General features: G+C 41.5%; 1 protein-coding gene across 1 annotated transcript in view; it reads right to left on the minus strand.

The window, feature by feature from the left end:
• The window catches only part of LOC122795584, a 484,904-nt gene that overhangs the window by 293,583 nt on the left and 169,032 nt on the right, over window positions 1-22,289 (minus strand). The window contains exons 2-3 of the mRNA XM_044063834.1: window positions 21,902-22,026; window positions 4,195-4,737 (exon numbers count right to left, since the gene is read on the minus strand). Of these exons, the coding sequence (XP_043919769.1) occupies window positions 4,195-4,737; window positions 21,902-21,914 (556 nt within the window). The 5' untranslated portion in view covers window positions 21,915-22,026. The remainder of the gene's footprint in view (window positions 1-4,194; window positions 4,738-21,901; window positions 22,027-22,289) is intronic.

Consider the following 22,289-nt stretch of genomic DNA (forward strand, 5'->3'; position numbering starts at 1 on the left):
CTCGCCATGCCTGGCTGTGGGGATTTCTGGTGCAAAGTTTGTTCAATTGATGGTTTTGGGGGGGGGGGGGCTAAAAGGTCTGCCTCTGGAGTCCCCCACCTGTTGATTAGAAATTTGAATGAGTTGGATTCCAGTTTCCACTCGTGTTGGTCCAGTATCTTTCTGCTTAAGTTGCCTGCCAGTGTATTTTGTTTCCCTGGCAGGAATTGAGCTTGCAGGTGCACTTGGTTGCTCAAGGCTGTGTTTCACAGGGCCATGGCTAACCTGCAGAGTGGGTAGGAATGATTTCCCCCCTGCTTGTTTATGTACCACATATCTGTGGTGTTGTCTGTCTTTATCAAGAGTTGTCCTGGAAGGAAAAGGTATTTGAAGGCTGTCAGAGCATTCTGTACAGCTAGCATTTCTTTTTGATTGATAAGCAGGTGAATTTGTCTTGAGCTCCATTTGCCTTGAATGCATTTGCCTGCCATGTGAGCCCCCCATACATAGTGTGATGCGCTTGTTGACCGGGTTGGGCAGCGAGGGGTTGACTGAAAGCAAGTCCCTTGTTGTGGTTGCAAACCTCTGCCCACCAAAAGAACTCTTTCCTTAGACCAAGTCCTGAGAATGTTGATACCAGAGACTCTTTTTAAGTACCACTGAAGTTTCCTCAGATGCGGTCCTGCATATGGAATTAGTAGAATGCATGAGGCCATGAACCCTAGGGCTTGCAGTATTTTTCTTGCAGATAGCTGGGTCTAGGAGGCCATTAGTTTGAAGTAGATTGTCAAATTAACCTGCTTTTCTGGAGTGAGGAATGCCATCTGGGAAGTTGTGTTCAAGTTTGCTCCCAGGAATACAATCTTTTGGCTGGGCACCAGATGTGATTTCTTTTTGTTGATGGTGTACCCCAGAGAAGTTAGAAGTCTCTTTACAAATGCCAGGTGCTGAAGGAGCAATACTTGACTATTCACCTGAATCAGGCAATCGCCCAAGAATGGGCAAATTTTAATATTTCTCTGCCTGCAGTATGCAATGGCTGGAGCCAGGCACTTTGGTAATACTCTGGGTGCAGTAGATAAGCCTAAGTGAAGTGCAAAGAACTGATAGTGCATAGAGCCTGCCCTGAAACATAGATATTTCCTGCAAGATTCCCTAATGGGGATGTGCAGATAAGCTTCTTTTAAGTCTATGGTGACTAGCCAGGAGTACTTGGCTAGCATAGGAAGCAGCTGTTATAGTGTAAATATTTTGAATTTTGGGACAACCAGGGAGGTGTTGAGAATAGACAGATCCAGGATAGGGTGCCATTAGCTCTCTTTCCTGAGCACCAGGAACAGTCTGGAATAGAAACCCTGTCCCGCAATTGGAACAGGTTGAATAACCCTGACACTGAGAAGAGAAAGTACTTGCTATTGAGCCACTGCCCACTGGTTTGGAGGAAGGTCCGGCACCACGCTTGGGGTTAGCAGTGAGTGAAAGTAGAATCTGTATCCCTGGGATACAATGCTTAGGATCCATTGGTCCTGGGTAACAGACATCCCATTTTTTAGCATGCAGGGTGAGTTTTCCTCCTAGGGGTGCAAGTACTTTGGCATTGCTGGGAAAAATGATAGACAAGTCATTGTGAACTTTTTCCATTAGGGGGTGGCTTACCATTCCGGTTTTAGAGGTGGGAGCACGCCATTGCTTAGATCTCTGCATACCTGAGACTGTAGTCTTGGTGGTCTGTTGACCCTGGGTTGGACTGAGAAGGCCTGGGGGGGACTGGAAAGGACCAGCTTTTAGACGGCCAATGTCTACTGAATCTAGGTGGCTGTACCTGTAAGAAATCTTTAACAGTTTGCATAGATTTAGCTTTTTCCTCCATCTTTTTAAGAACTTCTGCTTTTGTGCCAAACAAGCGTTCCTGGTTTAATGGAGCATCTAGCAATTTTGCTTTGACATGGTCTGGCAAGATTTTTTCCTTTAGCCAAGCATGCCTTAGTACAGACCCAGTGACAGCAGGCCTACAAGCTGCTTCTAAGGAATCAAAACCACCCTGCAAAATATGTTTACTAACTTGGTTTGCAGAATGCATTAACTCTTGTAAATCTTTATTCTCTGCACAATCTGGAAGCAGCAACATTGTTGGTTTAATTAGTTCCATGATATGCTGCTGATACTTCAGCATGTGAAACTGGCAATTTAAAGCCCTTATGGCAAGAGTTGCAGAGGTGTATACCTTCTTACCCCATCTGTCTAAAGCTCTAGAATCCCTGTCCAAAGGGGTAGGGTTTTTGGCTGTAGTGGCCTTAATACTTATAGGTCCCCGGGAAATGGTCTCTGGATCTGCAGTGGGATTCTTAAAGAGAAATTTGTGTGAGTCAGGTACTCTGTAGTACCTGGCAGGCTTTCTAGGAGCTGGAGGTAAAGAATCAGGAGTAAGACTGGACTCCATGAAAACATTATCTACAATATCCAGAACAGGGGTTATAGCTAGAGGCCTGTGCTGAGGCAAGTCTAAAAATTCTCTGAGCCTCTTTTTGGACTGTGGGTAGTCCTGGCATTCCCAGTGGAAATGCTCTCTTAAGGTATGCAAGGTTTCACCAAAAGAAAAGTCCTCTGGAGGGGAAGCAGAGGGAATGGGAATCTCTGCATCCGAATCCTCATAGCCTCATAGGTAGACAAGGGAATATCCTGGTAATCAGAGGGAACACAGCCATCGGACTCACGGTCTGTAGAATCTGAAGGAAAATCAATCTTTTGTCTTACAGAGCAGGAAGGCTGGTTTCCCCTAATTAAAGTTATAAGGTCTTCAGCCATTCTAACCATTTGTTTCCAAGGCATGGGAACTTGAGCATGCGCTTTGGTCGTCGGTTTTCTAGGAGTAGTGTGACTCTGTGCCTAAGAAACTCGGTAGTTTTAGTCAAAAACGAAGATAACTGTATAATATGAACATCGGAAGGTTGGAATACACCCTCAGAAGCCAGTGCCTGCACAGCGGCTCCAGACCAGTCCAAGGTAGAGACATCCACAGGTTCCATAGTTGAAGAAGCAACTTGCAGCATACTGGACTCCAAATGGGTCTCAGCAGAGGCCTGTGAATTTGTAGAAGCGGTTATCAGGGGCTGCGAAAGCGCCTCACTGAGTACCAGCCTGTGAGGTCTGTCTCTGTCTTTATCCTTACATTTTTTTCGGAAGATCGGTAGTCAGACGGCTTATCGAAGCCATTTTGGAATGCAGAGAACGACAGCGAAAGAATTTAGCAACAAAGTTAGCCCGACAATGAATAGTTCGGGCGTTAAACAAGGCAGCGAGGATCGTCATGGTCTGTGCCTAAACAGTTGATGCAGTAAGAATGAAAATCTCTGTGAGGTATTTGCTTTCCACAGGCAAGACAATTGTTAACTTTTTCTGACATTGGTTACCCCAACGGGTACTTAGCTTTAGAAGACTTCAGGCTTGAAACTCGAAAAACGAAAATTTCAGGTTGCGGCCGACTGGCACTTGCGAACTGCTTCTGCTTTGGGCACGGCAAGAAAAGCTGATGTAATGGCATCGGCTGCATGTTTTATACCCCTGACATCATGGAAGAGGCAACAGCATCTGATGCAGAAATCCTAAAACTCTGGTACTCGGGCCGACTGAGGGCTACCTGCAGGCAGATAACCCAAGTGTGATGACTGCAACAGTGAAACACGAAGAACATCTATAAGAAAGGATTATATTTCAGACAAGCAAAGTATAAGTTAGATTTTTTTCTGCACAGCAACCCCCTTCCCCAAGTCCTTTATCCCACTTGTTTCCTTCACTGGAGTTGAGTAGCCACACACTGGGAATTTGGGCTTTAGACACTCCACTCCTCTGTGCATGTCTCTAGCACTGAAGTGTTGGTGTGTAATGCAAAGTATTTTGTCCCTCAGGGTGCAACAATTTCAACTGTCATTGTTTCCCTGAGACAAACCCCCCCCCCCGACACACAGATTTTCAGTATCTACCAGGGATTCTAACACAGAGTATGTACCTAGACAGACGCACCATCATCCTTCTCCAAGGACATGGAAGCAGACTAAGCTTTGTCACCATCTCCACAGGTGACCAAGCTGCTAATAGAACATAGGTCATATAGGTCTTAATCAGGTCTTTAATCCTGTATGCCAAGTGGCCTGGCCAGTTTAATGAAGAAATTGATGAATCAAATTTAAAAACTGTATGGTGAAACAAAAATATTACCTTTCAAAGCTTGGATTTCCTCCTTCACAGAGTCCAACTCTTCCTTTAACATCTGACAGTTCTGACAAATATGGCATATGTGAGGGTTTGAACCATTATCCTGAGGATGTGTATCCTGCTGCTCATATTTAATAAAAACACTATCATGATGTAAAGGAGTAGCCAGTGTGGCACCTATGGTTTCACTGAGTAAACGGAGTCCACAGTCTGCAGTGGCAGAGCTATTGTCCCAGTTCATAGGCTTAGCATCTGCAGTGTCCTGACCAGATAATGTCAGAGGATTGATGCATGTTGTAGCCCATGTGCTGTTCAGATGTGTCTCGGAAAAAGTTGTATGTGGCTCTTCTGTAACCATTTCCTTTAACACAGTGTCCCCGTTACAACTTTGATTCAATGGATAATTCTTCTGTTCTTGTGATACACCCTGAAATGGATTTCTCCAAGATGATGCAACCGTTTTACCTCCAACGGAAAGCTGGACTACTGTCACATCCTTCACGCATGCTGGCACCCTCTCCTGCATTGGATGACATGGAATTTGATCTAAATGAAACAGAAAGAGCAAACAAACACATTATTATAAGAAATATGTTTATCAAGGGCAATGAAAGCAACAAAGCACAGGTTATTTGCACTTTAATATTCTTAGCCTAGAAACACAAAAAAACTACACGACATGCTGAACACATCTACAACATTTATAAAAGGACATACACACATAAAACAAAATTAAAAAAAGAGCAACTTAAAGTCAAGAGGAAAAGACGTCAAAACAAAATCCAATGTCACAAAAGTAGTTGCAAAGAAGATGAAAACTACTGGCCAGCAAATCTAACATTGGAATATGTCAGATCATGTTTTTATAGGTTCATAGGTTGGTACTAGACTATCAGCCCTAGGGCCTATACAAGCCTAGCCATAACAATTCCCTAGCTATTTCTTCCCACACTATTTACTTCCCTGGACCCCTGTCTAGCAGGGTGACTGACGTGATTCCCCGGGGTGAATTTCCTTTCTCCCATCCAATCGTCAAGGTTCCTTTTGAAGAGGGCCAAAGAAGCACTCTGCTTGGCATGTATGGGCAATCTGTTCCAGAGTCTGGGGAGTCTCTGGGTCAGGAACCTATCCCTCCAGCATGTTTTGTTTATTGTGATGACAAGGTTTAGATCCCTGGAGCGTGTGGCTCTGAGGGATTGGGATTTTTTAAGTGTAGCATGTCCAACAGCTCTGGGTTTGACATGGCCTTGTATGTTAAGCAGCGATCGTCTCTGAGTAGACGATATGCGACAAAGTACAGCTGGAGTTTTTTAAGGCGGTCAGCGTACGGCATCTACTTTAGGCCTGTGATTATTTTAGTGAGGTATTTCTGCGGCCTTTCCAGTTGTTGCAGATGTCTTGAGAGGTACATACCAAACGGGGTGTTGTATTCTTTAATGGGTCTAATGAGGGATACGTACAGTGGGACAATGACCTCCTTTTTTCTGGATGAAAAGTCCTTAGTGATGAGGTGTGCCACATAGAAGGATTTCCTGACTGTTGTAGCGATGTGGTTATCGAAGGTGAGTCCACTGTCCATCTGTGTCCCTAAGTCTCTTATCACACTTTCGGTGTTTAGTGTACTGCCACCTATATGGTAATTCACGGGTACATATTTTTTCCCAAAGGGGATAACTATACATTTCTTGGCATTGAGCTTGAGCCCATGGCTCTGGCACCAAGCATCTGTTTCTGTAAGGCCCTTTTGTAGTGTATCCACATAATTTGGGGATTCAATAATGGCTCCCAGTTTGCAGTCATCTGCGAACTTTGTTAGCCAGAGTCCCTTAGTGTTGGCCTGTACTTCAGAGAAGTAAATGCCAAACAAGAGCGGTCCCAGGACTGAACCCTGAGGTACTCCGCTTGTCACTTTTCTGGAGCTGGATTTGGAGTCTGCTACTTTTACAGTGTGGGTTCTATCAGTAAGCCAGCTAGAAACCCATTGGGTGACATAGGGATTAATACCCAGCTTAGTAAGTTTATCTATGATTCCAGAGTGGGGGATGGTGTCGAAGGCCTTGGCGAGGTCCAGATAGGCTATGTGAACCACCTTACCCTTGTCCATGGCTCTGGAGACTGATTTGAAGAAGTCAATCAGGTTCAGGAGATGAGATCGGCCCTTCACAAACCCAAACTGGGTGGGGTCCAGTGTTTGAAGGTTGCCAATGTCTTTGTTTATAAGTTCCATGACAATACGCTCCATGGCCTTGCAGATAAGGCTTGTCAGACTGATGGGACGGTAGTTTCCGGGATCCAAGGTGGACCCCCCCCCCTTGTGGAGTGGGATATAGATTAATGCAAGGCTAACTGCCTTGTGGGCCATCTTAAACCTAGCCAATTACCCCATGTAAGATTCAAACCCTGCATCTTACATCTAGGAGGTAAACACCTTAACCATTATGCTTTTGTTTACTGGGTTTGTCTGACATGGTTTAGTAAAAGAACCCTTTTCAGTAGAGGCTCTGGGACTAAAGCTCCAATGTATTACAAACATTTTTAAACAGACATTCTGTAACACACATGAATATATATTAAATAATTTACATTAAAAATGACAGATATATTTGCTAATTAGATTTCATTCATATAAGAATAGAGCTAACGATTACAGTATAAAACATACTTGTACATTAGTAGATGCTGAGCATTGAGCATTTAAAAAAGTTTATTAGTGGGTTAGACAGACAGATAATATATCATGTGATTAGTGATCAGAAATTCAAAGAAATAAATAAAAAAAAAAAAAGAAATTCAAAGAAATGGAGGTGAGAGAAGGAACAAGATAGATCAGAACATTTTAATACTGTGGTTAAGAGGTGGGGTGTAAAGCAGGTTCAGAAACAATTATATATATGACTATCATAAGTTTTATATTAGAAGTATAGAGGTAGGAGTGTGCAGTATAAAAAAACAATGATTACAGCTGGAAGATGCTAGCAAAACTATTCAGGATTGGTGAAGACTGGATGCAGGGCACAGCATTCTGAATAAAGAGAAATAGTTTGACAGTATGACAAGTTGAATATATCAATGGCATTTATTCTAGTGATGTACAGGAACAGATCTAACGATTTGACAGATGAAGATTTAGTTGTATTTAAAATAGGTTTTACATTCTGGATGCATTTCAGTGGTGATGGGATATGATTCCATACTTTAGCTGCATTATTTGAATATACAGTCACCTGCCGTATTATATGATTTGGTTATAGTGATTTTCTCTATTGGAGGGGTAGTTTTATATTGGGGCTGGGCAATTTTATGGCTTATAGAGAAGTCTGTGTACTGTAGTTAGCCGAGAAAGAGCTAGGTGATCTGGTAGCTCTAACCAGTTTAATTCTGAGAACTAGGCAGTGGTGTGTTCTATTGTTGTAGTTTACTGCAAATGTGGATATTGTATTGTAACATTGCTCAAGTTTGGACGGTTCAGAGATTTTAAGGTTAGTGAAGATTGGGGCAGCAGGGAGGAGAGATGCCAGTAAGAAAGTAGAGGCTATACATCTTTTGGCTATGTCAGCGAAGCAGGTTTTTGCTCTGCATAATGTTTAGTTATTGATGAGTTTTTTAACCTCATGATGGCACTTAGTAATTTTTTGTGATTTACTTCTTCAACCATGGTGTTGTTGGCAGAAACAATAGTGAATGCTATTGTTTGGTGGAGATGTGATTTGGAGTAAAGAGCAGTAATGTAGTATTTTTTATGGTTTAAACATAGTTGTGAATTATTTAGCCATGTTTCTATTGATGAAAACTATTGCTGTGTAAGGTCTTGGAGTTTACAGAGAGAGAGATTTGGCAGAGCAGATTTGGGTTGAATCATCAGCAAACTGAGCTAGAGTAATATGTTTGTAGACGTGCAGAGGTCATTAATGAGTATCTTCAAACCAAGACAAAAACTCACAAATACTAAACGCTCTGCACACCCCTCACAGTCCAAATGGTAAAACAGCAGAAATCGGGTATCAGAGCGAAACACAGCTGGTATGTTTTAAAACACATCCAAAGGCAGCAATTCCATCCAGTGCAAGTCTTTTATTGAAACAAACAGGTAAACCCAGTAAGCACTTTCACCCAACAGGGCTTCATCAGAACATAATGCATCATTGATAGCAACTCCTTATATAGCAAAAAAGGTGCCAAAAACTGAATTCAAACATTTTCTTAAAGTGACAAGATCATAGTCTTATCAAACATCTTACTCTAAAAACATTAATTACATCACCATGTAAAAATAAACATAAAAATATATATAAAGAAATACATATAAAAATATATATATCAAAAAAATACATATCGTAATATACAAATACATAAATACTGATGAGAATATATGCTCAAACTAATAAATACTCTCATTTCATAAGGACACAAATTTCATGTGCCTATTATACACAATATATAACGGTCTTCACCAACTGGTAAACAATTGGTTCTATCTAAGCCTTCTAGACTTCAAAAATGGTTTCAAGGGTACCTTATCATTAACCTGAAGAAGTTGTTGTGTTACCCTAAGAAAGGTAGGAAGGAGAATGTATATGATACCTTTGGTACAGTTCCTTGCACTAGTTGTAATTTTTGCCACTTTATAAATTCCAGTGGTAATTTTGTGCTCCCCTTAAATGGCATGAGTTATGAGTTCCATGACTCTGCAACTTGCCAGTCTGTGCATGTGGTTTACCTTGCTACGTGTAGCATGTGATGGATTCTATGTGGGCAAGACAGATAGAAAACTCAGAGACAGGGATACGTGAACACATATATCAAATTAAAGTTAACTCCACAGTCAAGGCACTATCTAAACATGTACTGGAGAGAGGCTACACACATATGTTAACCTTCAGAGTCACTGAGATGTTATTCACAGGTCCTGGAGGTGGTGATACTAGGAACCGTACTGAAACACAGGAGGCTAAATGGATAATTCGGTTTAGGGCAAACTTTTATCCAGGTCTTAATTTAGGTCAATTTTCAAACTTTTACACTCACCTGACCTACCAGCTCAACAGACAGCACCTCGGTTTAGCATCCTATCCCAAGGGCAACACACTTAAGAATGAAGCACCCGCCTTATCCTGTACCACAGTGTCAGCAATCCATCTACCTGTTGTGAGAAGTGAACTCACAAACTTCTGCACCAAAGGCAAGTGCACTACCTATTGCACCACTGACGGTGACAATTAATTTGGTTTACCTAAATTCATGAACCTAAACAATTTAGGGTGAAAAGACTCATCTCATCTCTGTACATCAACAAGGAGAATAAACCAAATGACCAATGAAATAATTTAGGGAGAGTTCAAAATCTACTTTAAGGAAACAAAAATGTAAGTTGTTCTCAAGGGGACATCCAGTTATGGTTCCTTCATGAGGAACAGTAACTCAGACATCCTGTGAGCAGAGGTTATGGCCACTAATAAAACTGTATTCCAAGATATTAATTTTAACATTGCTAAACCTGTGGATCCAACTTGGGAGTAGCCAAGCCTATCAGTCATGAAATTCAAATCTCATGAAGGGAAGATGGCTCTTCACAGGTGGGCAGTGATGCAAATCTCCTTTATAAAACTGCTTGGCAAGCCAGTTTTGTGTCGCAATCTTGCCTCCAGAAGAGCTAACACATTCAACATGACCATAAATTAACTAAATCCCAAAATCAAGCAGGTGCCAGAAACAGGTCAAATCACCTGTCAACTGATCTAATGAGGCATATCAGGTACCATTCGGCTCAATTGTACAACTTCCTCTACATGGCAAACTACTCCTTCTGGTGGAAATCTTGATGGCAGCCTCAGTCACTTCTGAGACCCTTACCTGAAGATTTGGCAGGATCAGTGGGTCTAATGCAGGCAGGTATTGAAGTGCCTAAATTCAAGTACTCTATAAAGGAAAATGTAAAAATCACAAACACTTGAGATTCAGTTTAAAATTTTATTTGTTTGGACTATATAAACAAAATAAATTTATTTTAATCTTTTTTTAGGATTTAAACAGAACATCCTTAAAAAATAAATAAAAGATGAAATTTTAAGGACCTCTGAAAGGAGGCCTCAGAATCACATACCTCTCTATCAGGGATGGTTGTTGATTGCACAGGACAGAAGCAGGAAATAACAAGGATAACTTGCATAAGGTCTCAAGGCATCTGTGTGGAATAACAAACAACCCATCATTTACTGATCTTGGAAACAAAACTGCGCAGTAGGCATCCAGGAGATTTTGCAAACAGGCAGGACCTAGACTCTGTATGTCATGAAAGTTTAAGAGCAGGATCTTCCAACACCAACCTAGCGATAACTGGTGAATAGTATACATCAAAAAGTAAAAGAGTAATAAGACTGAAGCAGGAGGCCCCACCAAGCTGCAGAATTCTGCATGCACTGCAGCTGAGCTAGGTCACCATCCAAAAGTCCAAGGTGAAGGGCACTGCAGCAGTTCATGAAATGATATAAGGTCTACACGTGGATTAAGGTGTTTGATTTGAGCAATATATTCTACAGGGAAAGAAGACAGTATGCTGCTTTAGTAAATGCCTATCCAAGAATCATGCCCGGATCTTGCAGAGAAGATGGAAATTCCAGATGATTAACCCCTTCCTGAAATAAGACAGAAAATAATATGCAAAATATTTCTTATTTCTGCACTGGGTTTGAGCTTATGCTCTATAAAACAGAATTCAAGTATCTTTTTGCAGTAGTAGAATCTTAGACAAATGCTGGACAGAAAAAGATGTAAAGCTGAATATCAGCATAACACAGTGACAACTAATACCCGTTACAACTCTACCTTTTGTAGTGGTAGCATGTACATAACAAACATCAGTGTCATCAAGACAGTGCCCTGAAGAATTTAAGTCAACAAGAGGTTACCGAAATCTGTTCCAAAAACCACTTAAGTGCAACCTGAGAACCAAGGGGAAAACCATTTAATAACAGTGAAACAAAAATATGATAAAATTGAAAGTAATCGAGATTACATGATCTACTTTGTCTAATAAGCTGGACTGAACAGCTTGTTCGCCAAATAAAAGTGCATCAGCGGATAAAGAAATGTGTCAGACATCCCACCAGATAAGAACACTGATTTCTTATGGAATTCTGTGTTTGGTATATGTTACATAACAGGCATCTAAATAAAGCTTGTCCTCCCATCATCTGTGCTCTTACAACCACTTAACCTACAAATAAAACAAAGTTCAGGATCATACCATAGGTTTGCAACTTTGGCTATCAATCTCACAGCCCACTGGTCTTCAAGAAACTTTATTTCTTCTTTTTCTCATATTTACTTAGAACACACACTCAAACATTTATATACACATATATATGGGTTCTAAATGTTTTACCTTAAAAGGGTCATTGTAGCACAGTGGCAGATTGACCCCCTAAGGATACTAACCAAAACAAAACAGACAAAGAAGGTGTCATTAATGTGGGGCAGCTTCATACAGGGATAGTGGACAGAGCCTTGAAGCACAGTAGATTCATAACCTTTAGCCTAAAGAGGTTCCTAGGAGAGCTATCAAAGGATTTACTTGTACCAGATGGAAGGAAAGGAGGAACCCACAGGGCATCCTTTTGAGGAAAGGGAAACAAACTCTTCAGAGGAGGAGTTGGACTGGTTCCTGGCTATGAGGAAGGAGCAGATATATTGGTTTATCGCAGTATGTAGTAATACAAATATTGATCTTCTATTGCTGTGAGGCCTTTACAGGAATCATTCATTTATTTTGTAGCTACTATGTCAGAGCACTCTCTGCAAGGAAAAACTACATGTGAATGTGAAGAAATTTTGCTTTTGACTTGAACTATGAAAAGCATCCACAGCATTGACCTCTTTGAGTTGATAGTGCATCTCCCTTTTAATGAACTTTACTTACTGTGAATAAACATGAGTTTCAAAATGGAAAGCTGGTTCTACTGACTACCTTGTTACAAACATATAAACATATGCATTCTAAAAAGACATTGGATGCACAAATTTGTTAAAACACAGGTTTACTAATCCAGAAAGAAATGAAAACAGTCCACCTTAACACCATAAAGGTATTTACAATATTGCTCACCCAAACCTTACAAACAAGTTTTCAGTGCCCGGAACAGTCTCCACCATCTTTAAATTATCCAGTCTTAGTCTCTCAGCGGCCTTGAAACAAGCAGGCTGTATGCAGTAGTCCAAGGCTGCAGGCTTCAACCAGTTCTTTGTTTTAGTTCTGTATTAAAGTTAATGCCACCTGGCTAAATCCACAAAAGGCACTAAATTGGCTAACAAGCTCCATGACTCTTGCACCTTTGGTCCAGCTCCCTCTTACCCAATGCTGCACCTTTGATTGAGAAACGGACTTCCTCAATTCTTATCGTTAGCTAAAACCTTTTATACAAGTAATAACTGACAACCAGCCAAAATGCTGAGAATTTACAATATAGTTTAAAACTTTCATTTAGAGGCTCACTGCTGTTTTTCTTCTGTGATAAAACATTTTTGTGGTGTTTTCTGCCTAAAATAGTGTAGCTAGTAGCTGTAGCACAGCCCAGTTCAGATTTGCTGTCTCTTGCGTCTGGTTGCTTGTATGCAGTGTTTGTTTGCACTGAGCACATGTTCCAGGCCATCCTGGCTTAGCAGAAGCCTTTCTTCACTTTTAGTAAGAGTAATTGTTGTTGATTGGCTACTGGCTGGTAAAGGTTGGCTGGTCTAGGGCTTGCAGTAAGCACTCATTGGTTATTTTGAGCTTTTTTAAAGTTGTTTCAGGTTGTACCTTCTGATATTTAAGCCCTACCTTTTCAAGAGGATTTCTGTCTATACACATTGAGCGGAGCAGAGGAGGGGCACTGACCACAACTCTGATCTGTGATGTATAACAATAAGTATCCTGTTTTTTTTTTTTTTTTTTTTTTGCTTATTTTGACTAGTTATTGCTTATTCTAGCCATTTATAGCACTTTTTATTGTCTGAGTCATACTTTTTACTGTATTTTATTGCTATAAACTAATCTGCATTGTTGTACTAAAATTGTCTGCCCAGGACCTGTTAAATCACGTTTGTTACTGTCAGACTGTTTGTAAAGCCTTTTTAGTTGGTTTCACTGTATGAAAGGTATTCACTGGCAATTTTCTTCATTTGTTAAGCATCTGTTTGTACTGATTTCCTGCCAAGGAATGTAACATATAACTGATTTGTTTGCAATTAAAAGCATTCTCTAGAGTCTCCGTGCTCCTTTAACTGTTTTAAAAAATTAATTTAGTGGCTCACTGCTGTTTTTCTGCTGTAATAAACATTTCTGTAGTGTTTTCTGTCTAAAATAGTGTAGCAAGTATCTATAGCACAGCCCAGTTCAGGTTTGCTATCACTAGGGCCTGATTGTTTGTTTGCAGTGTTTGTTTGTTCTGAGCACATGTTCCAAGCCATTTTGGCTTAGCAGAACCCTTTCTTCACTTTAGTAAGAGTAATTGTTGATTGGCTACTGGCTGGTCTAGGGCTTGGAGTAAGCACTTATTGGTTCTTTTAAACTTGTTTAAGTTGTTTCAGGTTGTACCTTTTGGTATTTAAGCCCTGTGATATGTAACAATAGGTATCCTGGTTTTTTTTGTTTTTTTTTTTGCTTATTTTACGAGTTATTGCTTATTCCAGCCATTTATAGCACTTTTTTATTGTCTGCTGCATACTTTTTACTGTATTTTATTGTTATAAAATTGTGCACCCAGGGCCTGTTAAATCACGTTTGTTACTGTCACACTGTTTGTAAAGCTTTTTTAGCTAGTTACTGTCACACTGTTTGCAAAGCTTTTTTATTTTATTTATTTAACATTTGTTAAATGGGAAAGTCCGACTTGGAATGAAGCCAATTTTTAGCAGAGGCTCTGGGAGAAAGGCTCCAGATGCATGTCTGTTAATGTGAGAGGAAACCAGAGCACCTGGAGAAAAACCCACACAAACGCAGGAAGGACATGCAGACTCCACATAGAAGGTACCCCAGCTGAGACTCAAACCGGAGAACCTCTTGCTGTGAGGTGTCAACTCTACCACTGCACCGTCCAGTTAAGCTACATGGATCCAGTTTTGGTGTCCTGCAGACTAAAAGAACAAAAGGAAGTAGAAAGAAAAGTGTCTCCATTTTGATTTTTTCATAATTTACTGCTCTCTGCTCTTGTTTTTGCCATTTTATCTGCATTTACTTCTAACTGTATTTGCCTTAATATTGCTACACACTCGTGTGCTAGCTTGTACTGCATTTAAAAAAAAAGGTTCTAAGCTTGTTTCCCGCCTTTCTTGTAACTAGTCTAGTCCAGATACAGATTTTCTGTATCCAAAACGGTTTTGTAAATTTCTGTACCCCCAGACCTTTCTGTGTTGGAGGGAAGCCTTCTAGCTTATCAGTGAAAGTGGTAAGCACTAGGTAGCCTATCTACCACAAGAGGATTGGTTTCTGGCCCAGAAATTGTAGTTTATTGGCCTTTTGGACAGTTTTTCCATCCCTTTCAACTTTCTGGTTTAAAAGCCCAGGTTTGCGCTTGTTTAAGCTCTGCGGATCTAGTTTTGGTATCCCGCAGACAACAAGAGCAACAGGAAGGAGAAAGAGATAATCCAAGTGTCTCCATTTTGATTTCTTCATAATGTACTGCTCTCTGCACTTGTTTTTTTTTGTAATTTTTAACTTATCAGCATTTATTTAAACTGTATTTGCCTTAATATTGCTACACACTGAAGTGTGCTAGCTTGTACTGCATTTAAAATGTTTTTGCCACAGTTTTAACTGCTTTTCTTCAAAAAAAAAAAAAAAAAAAAAAGTTCTAAGCTTGTTTCCCACCTTTCCTGTAACTAGTCTAGTCCAGATACAGATTTGCTGTATCCAGGACTGTTTTGTAAGTTTCTGAGCCCCCCAGACCTTTCTGCGTTGCAGGGAAGCCTTCTAGCTTATCAATGGGGAGTGGTAAGCACTAGGTAGCCGATCTACCACAAGAGGAGTGTTTTTTGGTCCAGAAATTGTAGTTTATTGGCCGTTTAGGCAGTTTTTCAATCTCCTTCAACTTTCTGGTTTAAAAGCCCGTGTTTGTTTGGGTTTGCACACCGCGCAGTGGCACTCAGCTGAGGTAAACTATTACCAGTGCCAGAAAGTCTGGTCTTCAATTTTTCCCTTAGAACGTGCTGGTTCTTTTACTACTTGCACTTCAATTAGCTTAACTGGCTAACACTTTAACAGGCTTTTGTAGCATTTATTATTGCACACTTAGGTGCTATCAGCACTAGCTGTTCCTATGCAGTAACAGCACCACTACTTATTAGTTATGACCACCCCTCCTGGTATGACTGTAGGGCAATTTCCTGTGCTTTCTCCTGCTAACCTGGTGCACATGGGCATTCTGAGACAGTGTGGCAACTGTCTAAAGTACACAGACAACCCTCTCCTCTTACCTCCCAACACTAATACATGTGAGAAATGCACTTATATCACCAAACTGGAAGCAGTGCATGCTCCAACCAAGACCGGTCTAGCTGGTGAAGAGGAGAAGGTCAATACCTACAACTCACTACATAGAACACACAGCCCCCCAAAACACCAACCATCACAACCCACACATAGAAACACAAACCATACAGCCACCTTCGCAGAGGCTCTCAATAAAAATTTACCCAAACAACAGACAGAAATGCAGTCGACCACCACAACACAACACCAACCCCAGAACACACAGCTCACCACCACAGTGTGCCCCGCAACCTAAGCCCTTAAGGCAAAACAGTTTGCCCAATGTACTAGGAGACTCAATTGTGAGGCACACTGATGTCCCACTCACTAAGTGGAACAAGGAGAAGGTGACAGTCAGCTGTCTATCAGGTGCCAGGATCCACCACATAACACATGCACTCAGGTTACTCCACAACAAGTACAAATATGACTCAGTCATTGTCCATGTGGATGTAAATGACCTCAGACATACCTCCCTGGACTACATGAAAAGAGATGTGATGGAACTCTCAGATTATGTTGCCCAGGCAGGTATGACCCTAGCCCTGAGCAGTATTCTGCCGTCACCCAGAATTATACCACAGTACAAGCAGAAAATAATTGACTTCAACAATTGGCAAAGTTTCTGGTGTCATTCTAAGGAGATCCAGTATCTGTCTGCCTGGGATGACATGATCGACAGACATCGATGATTTGCCAGAGACAGCCTGCATCTGTCACCCCTGAGATTCCGGGTACTGGTTAAGGCTCTTGCCACCCATGTAGTGCCTTTTTAGGCAGTGTTCCAAAGAATAAAAATTCCACCATAATAGCTACAAACAAATGCAATCTGAGGGTCATGCTGCTCAATGTCTAAATTTCAAGATGCACTCGCTTGAAGCTCTCCTCAAAATGGAGAATGTCGACATCTGTGCTGTAAAGAAGACCTGGTTTAAAGAGGCAGAAAGCACCCCTACGCTCCCAGGCTGCAACTCATTCTATGCCTTTCGGCCCCAGAATACATCCGGAAGCTCCAAAGGTGGTGGTGTCTCCATATTCTTAAAGGATACACACACCTCCAGACTGGTAGACCAGCATAATGATTCCGAGATACTTCAGGTACAACTAACATTGGGTAAGACAGCGATACAAGTCATAGCCTGCTACAGATCCTTAAACATGTCCCTAGACTCTCACTCCAAGTTCCTAAGCACCCTGGAATCTACCAAGTTCCAACCCAATACTCTCATACTGGGTGACTTCAACTACCCTTCCATCAACTGGGAAAACTATTCAAGTACCAATGTACAGGCCCAACACTTTCTGGAATTTATCATTTCCAATGCCCTGGACCAGCTCATTCTGACCCCCACTAGAGGAAGCAACATCCTTAACTTGGTTATCAACAACATGGGAGACCGTTGCTCCACACCTATAGTCAATTCCTCCCTGGTTAAATCCAACCACAAACTGTCCACCATGGAAATCTCCAGCTCACCTACAACCCCGCTAAGGTGACCATCCTGAAAAACTTCTCTAAAGCCAACTTTGGGCTCCTAAAAACGGAGGTGGTTAACTTCTTGCCACCCATGTCAATATAAAATAGTTGCATGACTGGCGAATCATACACCAGTGCATTGTATGAGCATGTACACAAATGTATGGATCTTGCCATACCAAATAGAACTAAGAAGCTCTCCTCCAAAAAAAAAAAAAAAGGAAGCCAATCTGGTGGTCCCCAGCCATCAATAAACTACAACAGAAGGAAAAAAACTGTTGCAGAAAAAATGAATTCACAAGACTGGAAAACCTCTCTTATCAGTTTCAACAAAAAGCTGAGATCCCTTATTAAATCCTCTAAAGCCAGCTATGAAGGCAGAATTGCATCAGACACCAAAAACAACCACAAAGTCTGCTATAGCTATATCAAAACCCACCAAGGCAATACCCAGATTTGCTGAGTTATTGCACAATGGCACCTCCTATGCTGAGCCAACAGATATAACCAACATACTGGCCGACAGACTTTGTGCCAACTTTAAACAGCCCCAAGGGCCCTATCACAATACCAGAAGAAAGCCTGGCACCCACTGTTTCTATGGCACAGGTAAAACCTGCATTGTCCAAAGCCAAGAATACAGCATCCATGGCACCTGATAGTATCCCTGGCTACATCCTACAAGAGCTACAAAATGAACTGGCACCCCATCTGTGTGCCCTGTTCAATCACAGCCTTACTTCAGGCAATGTCCCTAATGAATGGCGCACTGCTACAGTCATCCTGCTCCACAAAGGGGGAGCAACTACAGACCCGGGGAACTATCGCCCCATTAGCCTGACGAGTCTGGCATGCAAAGCTATGGAGCGCAACATCATGCACCTGCCTAACAACGATATAGGCAATCTCCAAACTCTTAACCCCACACAGTCTGGCTTTGTCAAGGGGAGATCCTGCCTGCTGAACCTGGTTGACTTCTTTGAGGTAGTCACCAAAGCTGTGGATGAGGGTAAGGCAGTGCATGCAGCCTACCATGACCTGACCAAGGCCTTTGACACCATTCCCCACTCACGTATCATTGATAAACTCACCAAACTAGGCATCAATCCTTGCATCACTAGGTGGGTCGCAAATTGGCTCATAGATAGGACTCACAGAGTGAAAGTTGCGGATTCCAAATCAGACTGTCGACCAGTCACGAGTGGAGTCCCACAGGGTTTGGTCCTGGGCCCTCTCCTGTTTGGCATCTACTTTGCAAGCTAGGAGTCATTTTCAATTCCCCAGGTGATGCAGACATCCTACAAAAGGGCCTCTCTGAGACCAAACTGGTTTCGGAACCATGGCCTGAAGCTTAACACCAACAAATGCATTATCATCCCCTTTGGAAAAAACTAATTTCCCATGAATTACCACGTTGATGGGAGCCCAATGAACACTGAAGGGGCCATAAGAGATCTGGGCACCCAGGTTGACAGCCACCTCACCTTCGGCCAACACATTGTCACTGTGGTCAGAATGTCCTTCTACGTGGCACATCTTATAACCAAATGTTTCGCATCCAGGAAGAAAGAAGTCATCATCCCTCTATATTCATCCCTCAGTAGACCAATCATCGAATATAACGCCCCATTTGGCATGTACCTAATCAGACATCTACATCAGCTGGAGAGGCCACAAAAGTACCTCACAAAAAGGATCCTAGGCCTTAAACACATGTCCTATATGGACAGACTCAAGAAACTTCAGCTGTTCTCAGTCTCTTATCGTCTACTTAGAGGTGATCTCTGCTTGACTTGTAAAGCAATGTCCGACCCAGCCCTACTTGAAATGCTACACCTAAAGAAATCCCAATCCCACTATGCTACATGCTCCAGAGATCACAACCTCATTACCACAATTAACAGAACATGCTGGAGGGACAGGTTAATCTCCCAAAGACTGCCCATACTCTGGAATAAGCTTTCCATTCATGTCAAGCAGAGCACCTCACTGACCCTCCTCAAGAGAAATCTTGATGAGTGGATGTGTAACAAAATGTTCACCCCAGGGATCACTCCAGTTGCCCTACTGGATAGGGGCACTGTGGACTAACATCAGGTGGTATGGTGCCTGGTCAATTTTTGGGGGGCTAGGCTTGTAAAAGCTCCAGGGCCATTAGCCTAGTACATACCTATGAATCTATATCAGTCACTTTGCACTCTGAGCACATTCCACAGCTTGCTATATCCAGCATGTTACAGTATATATTACAACATAGTGACTGCTGATACTGGGAAACACACTGCTTACTGTGGTGTTCTGCACTGGCTGGGATTGCATTTACTAAAAGATATATCACAGATGGGAAATGCAGAATTCTGAAGCAGGTAGACAAACCAGACAGATACAACTATCCAACAAGAAGTAGCTGTCTGTGTATTATGAGGAACAGTATGTGTGTCTGGTTCTTAACTTCTTGTCTAAAGAGGGTTTTGAAGTTAAATCACCACAGTGTTGTGCATAAAGGATAAAGGCAGTCAGGAGTGTGTCCCTGAAACATGGAAAAGGGATAGGAACTGTTGTCCTACAAAGGAAAAACGTATGGAACAACCAGGCAGGGTGTACAGTAAAGTGCACTGAAATAAAAAGACTGATGCTGTTTATCCTACAGGATGGCTTTGAGAAAATGCTGAGTAAATCAGTGTGAAGGAAGAGTGAAACCATGCTGACCAGAAAAAGACATGCTGAAATGTATTTTGTAAAGAATTTTAGTGCACTCTTGTGAACAGTACGGACAGACTGGTAAGGTTTCAGATGGCCGATTTAATATACACTTTCAAACTGGGACTAGAGCCTCATGTAAATGATGTAAATACAATTTCTAGAAATCCTGACTATGGATACATTTTAAAAGGCACTCCCCAGTAACTTAAGAAAATGGGTATTCCAGAGTGATCCTAAATCTTCTAGACAGCTAGTTGTTTTAGTAGAATGTCTCTTGTTAACTGAAATTGCGACCCCCAAGTCAGATAACCCTTCATCTATGTACGTTCCTTTGATTACAAACAAGAAAGAGCAGGTCTGTCATAACTGTTTGCGAGAAAAGGGCCTGACTACTGTGTCAACTGTAAGGGGCGTGTGGTCAATATGACAGTTATCAGGGGTTGATGACTTCCCTAAGAATACTATTATGCATTTCTTGGCATTTAGTTTTAGTTCATGGATTTGATACCAGTTATTTGTGTCAGCCCTTCCTGGAGAACTTTTGTGTCATTGGGGGATTCAGTGACAGCTCCTAATTTGCAATTATCTGCAAATTTAGTCAGCCAGAGGCAACTGACATTGGCTTTGACTTCAGAGAAGTAGATGCCAAAAAAGGAGAGGTCCCAGGACTGATCCCTGAGGGACTCTATTTGTGACCGGCCTCTTTGTAGAGGTAAACTCCCCAGTTCTAACTTCCAGGGTCTAGTCTGTGAGACAGTTTCCTATAGATTGATGAGGGGTTGATCTACAGGAGACTGGCTCCCATTCCTCACACTCATGAATCTCCTGCACATTTGTATGTTAAACCGTACCAGAAATACAAGGTCTAAAGACCAGAATTTGGTATGTAACTTAAACAGAATATACTTTTGAGACAGATGTGTGTCCCAGAGACTGCATCTCCTATGGAACAGGCAGTCCTGTAAACATCCACATGAACCTTAGTTCTTCTATTACCCAATTTAAGTGCAACCTAGACCAGTGGTTGGGGAAAAGAAAATTTACACTAGGCCTGGCACCCATGTCCCTTATGGATAGAGATAATTTATAAATGCCTGGCCCTCAGTGTCCTGTTTGGATACAGACATCACTACTCTTTCAGGAAATTTTGGCTAGGCTTTGAAAAGCCCCACAGGTCATTAGCCTAGTAATCTATGAATCTATATAGCTCCTTGTTATAGTTTAGCAAAAAGCTACTATACTAATAAACAAGAACTGTTTGTCTAGTCTGAAGATTTTCTTACTGAACTACAGTAAGGAACTTTATAGCATTTTCCTATAGTTTAGGCAAAGGACTGAGCAGAGTCCTTCTGCACAAACTAGACACAATGAGAGGATTTTTCTGTCTTCAACTTTAAACTGGAAGAGAAGTGTCAAAAGGGGGGCATTGCTCAGGGTACAGATCAGCCTAGTTAGACCTCTGTCCCTGCTGGCCGTGTACTTCAAAATAATGGAGATACAAATTCCAAAAAAGTAAGACCTAGTGCGACTTCTAACAAACTCTACTTGTCACCAGCCTTGGTTACTGCACAGAGCCACTTACTGCTGCCTTCTGCAGTCTTCGCTTCTAATACCCTTCTTAGAAGCTTTAACCTAAACTTATTTTTGTTACGGTTTCAGTCAGACTTCCTTTCCAGCAAGCATTCAAATGCTTAAGCTCTGTAAGATCATATCAACAGCATTTTCCTACACAACTTTCTCACTACACATTTGTAGTACTCGTATTAATGGGATGACTGCCAAGGCTACTCCTTTGTGAATCCATGATGTTTTTTATTGCTTTGCTAAGCTTTAATAAGGCCAACTCTGAAACAGATCACTCCAAGTTTCTAGAGCCCTATGTGACAAGTTTTTCAACAGATAAACATTTTTTTCTGATTGCACCTCTTCTTATTTGTTAGGTTGAGTCATAAAGCTACTGTGCATTCCTAGCCAAGATATAATCAGCTCCTACAGCAGACATTCAAACATTTTAAAATTCATGTACTTACTGACTGCAGACATTGTGTTTGCTTCAGATGAGTGCCGATATATGCTCAATGCTCACAAAATCCCAGCCAGCTAAATCGTCATTCCTTAGGTATATCACAGACTGAGGGACATGTTTTTGGAAAACCTGCAAAGGTTTAGAAGAAATAACTAGTTAAGAACAACTGCAACTTCAGCTATGGTGCACCATATCTTGTAAATCCAAGAAAAACATTATGCAAATAACAGTCACTATGCACTGGCAAAACCAAGATTTATTTAATCTTAATTTGTTAACCAGACAATCCAGCTGAGCAAAGGCCTTTTTCCAGGTGCAGTCTTTGGAAAAAAGCACCATAGTTACAACAGTAGGCTCACAGGTTCATAGCAGATTACTAGGCTAATGGTGTA

The sequence above is a fragment of the Protopterus annectens genome, chromosome 2.part2 (assembly GCF_019279795.1).
Source record: "Protopterus annectens isolate FY-2018-M chromosome 2.part2, PAN1.0, whole genome shotgun sequence".
NCBI lineage: Eukaryota > Metazoa > Chordata > Ceratodontiformes > Protopteridae > Protopterus > Protopterus annectens.